This window comes from Boleophthalmus pectinirostris, unplaced genomic scaffold, assembly GCF_026225935.1.
Source record: "Boleophthalmus pectinirostris isolate CB_2022bp ecotype Guang Dong unplaced genomic scaffold, ASM2622593v1 HiC_scaffold_16, whole genome shotgun sequence".
Classification (NCBI taxonomy): domain Eukaryota; kingdom Metazoa; phylum Chordata; class Actinopteri; order Gobiiformes; family Gobiidae; genus Boleophthalmus; species Boleophthalmus pectinirostris.
This window is the reverse complement of record NW_026571095.1, coordinates 15,234,578-15,244,862: the sequence shown is the minus strand read 5'-3', so window position 1 is coordinate 15,244,862 and position 10,285 is coordinate 15,234,578. Positions and strand designations below refer to the sequence as shown.

The 10,285-nt window shown below is 40.2% G+C and overlaps 2 protein-coding genes across 3 annotated transcripts; one reads left to right on the top strand and one right to left on the bottom strand.

Moving 5' to 3' along the window:
• The first annotated feature begins 4,369 nt into the window (after positions 1-4,369).
• Positions 4,370-7,224, top strand: cirbpa (cold inducible RNA binding protein a). Of its 2 annotated transcripts, none has more exons than XM_020922257.2 (7): positions 4,370-4,524; positions 5,125-5,231; positions 5,328-5,434; positions 5,538-5,661; positions 5,746-5,887; positions 5,967-6,025; positions 6,377-7,224. In XM_020922257.2, exons 2-7 carry the CDS (start codon positions 5,132-5,134, stop codon positions 6,388-6,390), a joined length of 546 nt encoding a protein of 181 aa, XP_020777916.1. In that variant the 5' UTR covers positions 4,370-4,524; positions 5,125-5,131; the 3' UTR covers positions 6,391-7,224. The 2 variants fall into 2 exon arrangements, with proteins under 2 accessions (XP_020777916.1, XP_020777900.1); XM_020922241.2 differs by having other exon boundaries at positions 5,538-5,679.
• Positions 7,225-8,991: 1,767 nt separating this feature from the next.
• On the bottom strand, positions 8,992-10,142 carry ndufa13 (NADH:ubiquinone oxidoreductase subunit A13). The gene is made up of 5 exons (XM_020922790.2): positions 9,985-10,142; positions 9,600-9,678; positions 9,458-9,529; positions 9,302-9,371; positions 8,992-9,203 (listed from the first exon to the last, which is right to left on the bottom strand). The coding sequence occupies exons 1-5, from the start codon at positions 10,076-10,078 to the stop codon at positions 9,084-9,086; spliced, it is 435 nt and encodes a 144-aa protein (XP_020778449.1). The 5' UTR covers positions 10,079-10,142; the 3' UTR covers positions 8,992-9,083.
• Positions 10,143-10,285: the final 143 nt, after the last annotated feature.

Sequence of the window (10,285 nt, the reverse complement as noted above, 5' to 3'; positions counted from 1 at the left end):
TCCCGATATATAACGCGCTGATGGCATATAGCCTACACAAGGACATGAAGGAATACTGCTTCCTAAGCGTGTGACTGGATGTTGCTGGTCCAGATGCGCGTGTCTTACGGTCTGTGTAGCGCGATGTAGAGGCTGCTTCTCCGCTTTGCTGTGCGCACAGTTCAGAGCTCCGACGCGCGGCAGCTGGCGGCGCTTCGCTACAGAAGCATCTTCCCTCTCCTCCAGAAAGTCACAGAAAACCAAGGGTGTCCTGCATCGCTTGATGTTCTCAACCTGCGGGGCTATAAATTAGAGTCAGCCCTGCGTGTCTCCCACTTTTCCGCACGGCACGCGCCATTTCGCAGACGTTAATGCACAGTCAGCTGTATCAGCTTTCTCACATCTTACATAATAAAATAGTATAACAGTGAATAAAGACAGAGGGACCTACCTGGATAGGCTATGTGTGAAAGAATTGATGGGAAAATCAAGGTTATTATCCAGTGGTAGAATCCATTTCAAGCAGCATATAGATACCCTGCATACTTTAATTTATGCTCCAAATAAAGACTCGAGTTATGAATGAACCCACACGCGTTAGACACTCCCACATCCCATCGCCTTGTTCCCGCCGCGTCACGTGACCCTCTTTGCACGCACTGTGTGGAATATAATGGCGGTGATGATGATGTGTGGGGGGGGGACAGCCCTTTTTCATTCATATCTTCATGAATGGGACTTTCTATAATCTGATTGGCTGATTGGAACATGTTACAGGGCAGCAGTAGTTGTACAGGGATCTTCATCTGTGTTACCATGGAAGCTGCTGCGGGCTTCTAAAAAGCGCTGGAACATCTGTGCAATGCTTAATTTTACCGAAAGGTGTCAGTGTTGTACTGAAATAATGTCAATATTCCGTTGTCCTCTGCAGATATGTGAAAGGTTATGCATTCCCAATATATTTTAACCATGCACATGATGTGAATATCAAAATATGGCTATCAGATAGACTTTAGGTGCAGTATCATGGCATGTTATAAATGTAGGCCTACATTTAGCCATTGACTCAATCGGTGTTCAAGAAATTTTTTTAACCTGTATTTAATTGTGTGCAGATTTAAAATAGCATACATTCACTTTCAATATAGGCCTATTTTCTGATGTTATCATTATTATTATTTTTTTTAAAGAGCAGTTTCCATATTTAACATTGCAGTGAGTGGGGTGTAACCAGAGCACAGAGTACAGTACTGGAGGGGTGCTATGGTTGACGTCAGAAGTGCGTCTGTGCACGCACTGGAGAGGAGAAGGACATCCTTTGGACGTGTTCTCGACAACAACCTGCACAGAATGTAAAACGGCATCCCTCTAGTTCTATATAAGTGCTGAATGGACAGGCAATTGTCAAGAATGGGGGTAGAATTGATGCATAATGGCCATGAAAAATGCAAACGAAAATTAAAGCTGTTATGCAAACACAACGTTACTGGACTGAAAAACAAACAGCAGAGGAAAATTAAATGATGGCCCTCGCCTAGACACATTACATAATGCACCTTTAAATATTTGTAGGAGTCTTTGCGCCTTTGGTACAAATCCGATAATGTTGACGTTTCATGTCTATGCTAGGGGGCGCTATAGTGTTCACTTTTCATATACTTTATAGTGTATTATATTCAGACCAAACTCACGCATTAGTGATTCAGATTTCAGCACGATCGGACTAAACCTGTGTGTGTAATCTTTTTTTTTTTATATATATATTTTTAGGGGGAGTCCTTGCGCCCCTACTGGTCAACCATGAAAAATGCCTCATGTCCAAAATAGACTTTTTGACTTGTTATCGTGCATAGAATTTAATCCCTCAATTTGGTACAAATCCGATAATGTTGATGTTTCACGTCTATGCAAGGGGGCGCTACAGAGTTCACTTTTCATATGTTTTATAGTGTATTATAATCAGGCCGTGATCATGTATTAGTGATTCAAATTTCAGCACAATCGGCCTAAGCCTGTGGGTGTAATAATTTTTTTACTATTTTTGGGGGGAGTCTTTGCGCCCCTACTGGCCAACCGTGAAAAATGCACCATGTCCGTAATAGACTTTTTTGCTTGTAATCATGTATAGAATTTAATCCCCGAATTTGGTACAAATCCGATAATGTTGACGTTTCACGTCTATGCTAGGGGGCGCTATAGAGTTCATTTTTATTAGATTTCATATTTCATCACATTCAGGCCTGGATCACGCAATTGTGATTTGAATTTGAGCTCTCTAGGACAATGCCTATGGCCGTGACAGGTCACCGAAGAAACAGAAAATGAAGGTGTTTTTTGCCGGCGTGCTACGGTCAAACCGTAAGGAGTATTCCAAAAAAAGTTGAAGATTTCTGTGAGTTTATGTCTGTAGATGTGACATGTCAAATCTGAGCTAATTTGGACCAAACCCCGGGGATTTGAATCTTTTTGTAGACACCCAAGTCAAAACGGTGGCGAATGTTTGATCCGATATGGCCGACTTCCTGTTCGTCATAGGGGTGCACAATGATTGGCTTTTTTGTTTGTCTCCTTGAGTTGTATCACTGTTCTGAATTTCGTGAACCTACACCAAAATATGCGTCTCAGCCTCCCATTCATTTTAAAATGTGCATTTTCAAGGGGGCGCTGTTGTGTGATGGTGCCTTAGGCATTGTCACGATGCCCATTTTATCGAATTTTTCGCCGGGCCGATCGATCTGATACTCGGTTTGGGGACTTTTCGTCCATGTACAGGGGGTCAAAAATGCGATTCAATAATAAAAATAATAATACTACTAATAAAAAGAAGAAACCGACGAAGAACAATAGCCCTCGCCAGGTACTTCCAATGATACGCTGGTTAATGGTTAGGTTGCCGAAAGAAGGGAGAGAATAGGGGAGTGACGCAATCTCTGAAGCAAAGCTGTGGTGGGTATTCCTATTTTTAGCTGGAGTGAGTAGACACATATTAGCGGCATCTCTGTCCCTCAGCCAGTTCTGTGGCTGTAGACCACAAACTGTATAGGCCTGTAAACTAATGCGAATCATTAGGAGAATGAGCCCATTTGTGCCATTTACCTATAGACCACCAAAACTACAACAAAATGTGCATTAGACCCTTGCAGTATTGTTTAGTGAGCTTTGTTATCTAGCCAAATTATAACCGAATTATCAACAATGTAGTTGTAGACATAGGCTGTATATAGAATATATGCAGTCTACAGTCTGTGGTTGTAGGCCTATTTATGCAATAATGTAAATTGTTGCATATTTTTATTTTTATTTGAATAAATTATTTAAGTCATGTTTCATCTGAGACTAAGTATTAGATGTGGGGAGACTTGCCTCAGGCAAGAGAATCTCTCCGTATAGAAATGCAAAATGCTTAGTCTGCATGTTTAAAGTAACTTGAGGTTACTTTGAACAGTTTGAGCTACTCTCAACGGATGCGACCCTTTGAGCAGTTTAACAGAAACTGTTTGGGCTGAGGACAAAAGTCAATTTCATATTTATATGATATGATATGTCAAAGATACTGATATGTGCTAACAATATAATTAACATTGCATGATCCAATGACAGTAAGTTAAGCAGAAAAAACAATCGTTCTCGCCTGGTCATCTCTATGCAGACCCCCACGATCCTCGTAGCAGGAGCACCCTGCGTCCACAAGGGGGCTTCGGCCAACATTTCCTCTTGTACAGATGAACCAGTAAGGTCGCAAATTTTTTTGCCTATATCATATCAATGCAACAGAAAGAAAGAAACTAATTACTGAGCCGTTAAAAAAAAAAGCATTACATACTTGACTTGATTAGATTTTTTCTATTTCGCCCATAAAATGAAAATGGGTTTAAGCGTTTGTTAAAAAAAAAAAAAAAAACTTTTCTAATTCGAGTAGAATGCTCCACACATAGACCAGATGTCTTTCCCTACAGAAGTAGAATGCTCCACACAACAGATGTGACCCTCCCCCACGGGGACCATTGTGCTCCTTTAACACGGGTCAAGATGAAGATGAGATCCTTTTACTTTTTCACTTTTACTCACAGTCCACCATAGCCATGAAACATTGCCTGTTGTGGCTATTCTTTGTTGATAGCCATCGCGTTTTCATTTGTTTAAAAAAACACACACACATAAAAACTTGTAAAATGTAAATATCAGGACAAGCTAAGAAGGCATAAACATAAAACATTTGGTACACATGTCCGCCTGTTTGATGCATCGAAAAAGACTGTCACCAGCTGGACAACAACCGCCCTTACCATATAGGTTACAATATATACAGTGTATCCTTACCCTCGGAATCAGGATAATTTTTTTTTTTTTTTTTAGGATAAAAATGTTGATGCTACAATGTGGTGCACATATTGCAATACACTTTCTCCAGTAAGCGGCGCTATGGACTCAATGACGGAAGAGACAAAGAAGAGCGCGGGTTTAAAAGCTGCAGCGACTCGTGCGCTCGACCCCAGTTCCACTCCCGGTCCTACTCGCGTGCAGATCTACACCGCTATAGCAAAGGTATGCAGCGTTACTTTTCTTTGTGTTTTACGTTTTATTGATATTGTTTGCAATAACTTAATAGTTTATGGGGCAATACTTTTTTCCAATGCCGTTTAGGTGTTAGTTTTAAGAAATATTTATTAAGTATATATATATATATATATTTTTTTTTAAAGTATTGTCAATGCTCGAGTCAATGATCAGAAAGCATTTATTGTAATCATAATAACAATATTGTTCAGCATTGGTCCTTCGTTTGTCTTTGACTGAGCTTACCGACCTTCCAGACGAGAGAAAGGGATGCTCGAATTAAAATGGCGCTGAGATAAAAAGCTAACAAGTTAGCCACATGCTAAACGCGTGGAGACTCGAGGCCTCGACTCAATAAGACATTTAAAATTCTGTAGTTCAATTACTTTTATGCACACACGATACAAAACCATGAAATAATCTTTGGTGTTTGTTTGTTTTTAATCTCAGCTACAAGATTTCGGTAATTCGGGCTGTAGACCTACTGACCTACTTTTTATGGCGCACCTTTTTACACTGGCAATGTTGAATCAGTAATGTTGAGTGGGATAGCGCACTCTATTAATCATCTTGTTTACTTTTTTAAAGTTTAAAGATGTCTGACGAAGGAAAACTCTTCATCGGAGGCCTGAGCTTCGACACAAATGAGGATACACTGGCTGCGGCCTTCGGGAAATACGGAACCATTGAGAAGGGTAGGTGCCTCCATTTTAGGTTGCGTATGCGTGGGCGGTCAATTTCAGTGGAACTTGAATAGTATTGACAGCATATTTTATTTTCCCTCTTTAAAGTCGATGTTATCAGAGACAGAGAAACTGGAAGGTCCCGCGGTTTCGGCTTTGTAAAATACGACAATGCTGAAGATGCGAAAGATGCGCTGGACGCTATGAACGGGAAGGTAAATGCAAAGTTTTTTTTATTTCACAATTTGTCTTTAATGTTGCAGTGTTTAATACTTAAAGGACTTGTCAATAACTGAAAGGTTTTTTGCCCTCTTTTAGACCCTTGATGGCAGAGCAATACGTGTAGATGAAGCTGGAAAGGGCAGTCGATCCAGGGGAGGAAGTCAATACGGTTCTGGACCTCGTGGAGGAGGACGATTCAACAGTGGCTCACGTGGAAGAGGTCGTGGTTTCTCGAGAGGTAGCAGTTGAACTGCATGCAACGTGTTGCCATATTTCCCTTGTGCTCATAAACGATTCCCTCAAGGTGGCGGATATGGCGACAGAAGCTATAGCGACAGAAGCTACGGAGACAGGGGCTTTGGTGGTGGCGAGAGGAGCTTTGGCAGTGGATACAGGAGCGGTGGAGGCGGTGGCTACTCTTCTGGAGGTAGCTACAGGGAAAATAGGTATGTTTTTGGCCTGATCGTTTACATGTTACACATTGGAGTACTTATTCCTTTTTCTCCCTTTTTACCCAATGGTTAGGGGGCAGGGAGGTTATGGAGAACGTGCTGGATCATACCGGGATGGATATGACAGTTATAGTAAGTATTTTAACAAACTAGCAAAGTGCTCTTATGTTGAGGCTGTAAATCAAAATAGATTTCAAAACATCCCTGCTTTTACCTGTTATGTGAGTGGTGGTCATTTTTAGCTTTCAGTTGGATTTAGTTGCCCAGAAACTTGTCGCCTCAACTGGTGTAGAAATTCATAGGGTCAAAATGTCGTCCAATTGCTCTTTGATGGATAAAAGGCTAGAAAGCTGCTGGAAGCAGTTTTGCCTTGATATTGCTCACTACCAAGTTAGGGATGGTTTTTGACTATGGGTACAGTGGATTGTTGTAAACTAGTATGGAAATTCAGTGTCTTTACTTGTGCCCACTTCTTATCCTCAGCTGGTCAGGACTAAACATCTCCCTGATTCAAGATCATCACTTGGCTGGCTGTATTGCAAAGATGCGCTCCTCAAGAAAAAAATGTCTACATGTTATTGCTCACCTTAGTTTGTAGTTCTGTTATTGTTAAAGCATCTTAACATTGAAGCCATATACTGGTCATTCCAGAACGAACCATGTTTTAATGACTTGCGTGGCCAAATGAACCATGTTTTAATGATCTTCTACATGGTAATTTGTCCAGTGTTTTTGATTAGGCACCATTCCTCCTAAAGAAACACCTGTGATTATATGGAAAAGTTTGAACACTTTATCAGATAGTTACGAGGTTCCTCGGACTCAACCCATTACTTTAATGCCTACTTTTGTTGCTGTTGACTACTGGTCCAGCAGGTTAAACATAAGTCTTATATTTTTGGGGAATCTAACATGTCCGTCCTGTTTTTAAAACATTCGAGAAAGAATCAACACCTAAAATGGACTTTAGGGTTTTTATGCCAGATTTTTTTTTCCTGAGAACCTAGGCAGTTGAGACTCCCATATGTTCAATTTTCCCAAAAAGTGAATTCCTTTCAGACTGGTGAACTACTCATCCGAAGTGGCCGGCTGTCATGAAGTTGCAAATTGCACCATGCCACAGTTTGCCCAAGGTATCTCCTGTGCTCTGCTCAACATTTGAATTTTTAAATGTGCTGTTAATGGATGAATCTTGTTTAAAGTGATCGAAAAATGTAACTTCGTTTCCTCAAAGTAGTCTCAATCGGGAACAGTTTTGTACTTTATGTTCTTTGTATTATCTATTTTGTCAGTTTGGCTTCATGGAGCCTATTAAAGACTGTGGAAAATTACTTATTCTCTGGCTTTCGATACTACTACCCTGGGCTTTACTTTGCTCTGCCCTTCTCAAAATGTTAAATTATGTTAAGGTAAATTTTATATATCCAATTTTAAGTAATTCTCAAAGTAAATTGTACGGTTGCTCTAGATTATTTGACCATTGCTACACTGAAAAATGAGATTGTTTAGTCATGTTAATGCTTCATTACATCCAAGAATTCTACGTCAAAATCCTACAAGTCCTTGGGAGTGTGAACTGTTGCGCCTACCAACTTGTGCTGCTCAGAGATGAAAGCTGCTCTTGCCTATATCAAAAGTGGATAGTAGGCCAATGCTCGTGAGGTAATTCTACTTTTGCTTTGCTCACATCCTTCAAAGTTCCCATTTCCCCCCCACCCCATGAAGTTATTTGCTTTCTAGCCCTCAGTTAGGGTTACTGAAAACCATGCCATGGCCTCAAAGATCTGTCCTTAAGGAGCGTCCTGGGTTCTTTTTCACCAACTAAAGATCACCAAAAACATTGCCTTCTCAGTCATGGATAGTCACTGTTCACTGTATTAGTGTTTAATTTCCCTGGGCCCTGAAGAAAAAATGCCTAGTCTATTTACAATTTGTCTTATAAGGGTAAAGACTATTGCATGCATTTTGTTAAAATCTGTAATGACAAGGCCTTTTCTCCCTTCAAGGGTGAGCTGTTGAACTACGGCTTGTAGTGGATTTCCCAACTTGGCAGGTGAGCCCAGTGGAATCGGCACGTCAAATGTTTGGCAGGTAATTGGCTTTTTTAAAATATTACATTTACTTACACTTGGTGTGAATTTCTAATCAATTTTGTCCCTCTTCTAGGGTTCTATACAACAGCCTTACAGTGCAATGAATCGCAGCAGGAGTGTTGGGTAAAGTGGTTCAATACATGAACTACATGAAGCACAGAATGTTGTGGGGTGGTTGGGCAGTTTTAAATTATTTTTTAAAATAAAAATTAAACTGTTTCCCAGTTTTTATTGAGCTCATACCTTTTTTAAATCTGGTAACTGGTCTATCCCCCAGATGAGTTACATGTGTAAGAAATCTGGCAAATGCCCAAGAACTAGACTAGGGTGTTCAAACATTTCACCATGGCCCTCATATCATGAAGGTGAGAGCCAAAGACTTGTCATTACAGTGAATAATTCAAATACATGCATTTAGAACAGCGTAGAATATTATGCTTAATATTACTAAAGGTAAATGGTAGATTTTCAGATGCCATAAAAGTATTTAAGGTGATATGGGCCAATTCGAAGCTGGGAGGGTAACATTTGGCCCCCAGGCCTTAACTAGACCCTGTGAATCTACTGCCCGAGAAAGGTACATTAAGCCTTTGAATCATGCTGATTTGGTTAAAATGCACAGCAGATGGCAGTATTTTTGAGCAATTTGTCATTTTAGAGAAGCTATGCACAACCTCATTGAATCAAGGTTGCATTCAGTTGCATCACACGCGGCTTCTTGTTAAATACTTGCAAATTTGAGATTAGTTTTGGGTGCTTGTTGGATCCTCCTGCTCACAGCAGATAGTTTACAGTTAAGTAAATAGAACACTTTCTGAAGCCAAGCCTTTGTCATCTATACAAAACCTAGAAGACAACTCTGAGCCATATCAAAAGGGGTAGACAGTTTACACAATATGCCCCATTGAAAACGAGAACTTGTTTTACAATGCCCAGTTGTGAATTACCTCTAAGTCCAGGGTGCATATACAACTAGTTAACAGTTAATAAAAACATGGCAAAATATTCAGGTACAGAAAATGTATACTTTAATATTTAACATTTACAAGATGAACAGCAGAGTTCAACTCGGGCTGTGTAAGGGAGTCCTTGAGGTACTACACATACCACAAGAAGCCAAAACGTTTGTGCAAAAGCTCTTCTCTTGGTCGCAGGTTGAACAGTTCGTCGGGCAGAGGGGTGACCCAGCGGTCTGTATGGAATACACTTTCACCAACCTGTCAAAGACATGGTAACTGAATATTGTGTGCATTTGCATGCTGTCTCCCCTAACATCAACAGGTAGCAAAAAGAAATGAAGGAAAATTTGCTATACCTTCCAACCTAGAACATCCTTCATGAGAATAGCTTCCTCCTCAAGGTTTTCCCGTAGTTTTTGTAAAGTTCTGGTCAAAACAAAACAGTAATTAAAAACAGCCCTGCACTGGGAGTATTTTAAAGTTATATTAAGCTACATTGCATGGTATTTTACTTGCGGTCATGTTCTGCTTGTAGAAGAGGCATTAAAGCAATTCGTGCTTCCAATTCCTCTATCTGTAAACGTCTGTAAAAACAGCCACCCATGAACATTTCTTACGCGTTTCATGTCATTTTAGGTGATACACTACACATACCTCCTTTCCCTGTTCCACTTAAAAAGCCTCCAGTAGCCAAACATCATAATGCCAATTCCAATACCAAACATGCTATACCCTGTAACATATAATGCATAGTGAGCACGAAAAACAATTAAAGCCCAAATGTAAAACTGTAAACTGAAACACTTTTAGTTAAAGGGCACCTGGGCTGACATAACCAACAATAACAAACAAATGATTGTCTCCCAGTGATAGCTTTGATAACAACTGCACTTCAAAAACTAAACAGTTGACAAGCAAAACTAAGACTTGTGCTAATTTTAGCATTAGCTTAGCTGGTTGCCAATTGTCGTGCAGTTAGCTTGTTTTAAAGTGGATTTTGGTCCTTATTTGCAATATCTCGACGTTGTAATATACGAACCTGAAAGACCACGTTTGGGTAAATTTCTCTTGTAGTCAAAAGGAGCATAGCCTCCCGGTGGAGGCATGTCCTGCTTCACCTTGGACCCCGCCATCTTCCTCCAGTTCTGTCTCCTCTGCTGCCGCTGCACTAAACGAAGACAACAAAGAGCTACTAGCGCCCCAAGGCCTCGCGCCTCGGTACTGCATCAAGAATTTGAAAGCAAAATCATTTATACGAGTGTGTATAATTAAAATGGTTAAAATGTAGATTTCTGTTGTAATATGATGATGTCTGAAATTTAGTAGATAATATGAATAAT

Coding starts and splice junctions, on each gene's coding strand:
- cirbpa (XM_020922241.2), top strand. CDS start 5,132: ATGTCTGACGAAGGAAAACTCTTCATCGGAGGCCTGAGCTTCGACACA. Junction 5,232..5,327: donor ATACGGAACCATTGAGAAGG/GTAGGTGCCTCC, acceptor CCCTCTTTAAAG/TCGATGTTATCAGAGACAGA. Junction 5,888..5,966: donor GGTAGCTACAGGGAAAATAG/GTATGTTTTTGG, acceptor CCCAATGGTTAG/GGGGCAGGGAGGTTATGGAG.
- ndufa13 (XM_020922790.2), bottom strand. CDS start 10,078: ATGGCGGGGTCCAAGGTGAAGCAGGACATGCCTCCACCGGGAGGCTAT. Junction 9,530..9,599: donor AAGTGGAACAGGGAAAGGAG/GTATGTGTAGTG, acceptor CTGTTTTTACAG/ACGTTTACAGATAGAGGAAT. Junction 9,204..9,301: donor AGGATGTTCTAGGTTGGAAG/GTATAGCAAATT, acceptor TGTCTTTGACAG/GTTGGTGAAAGTGTATTCCA.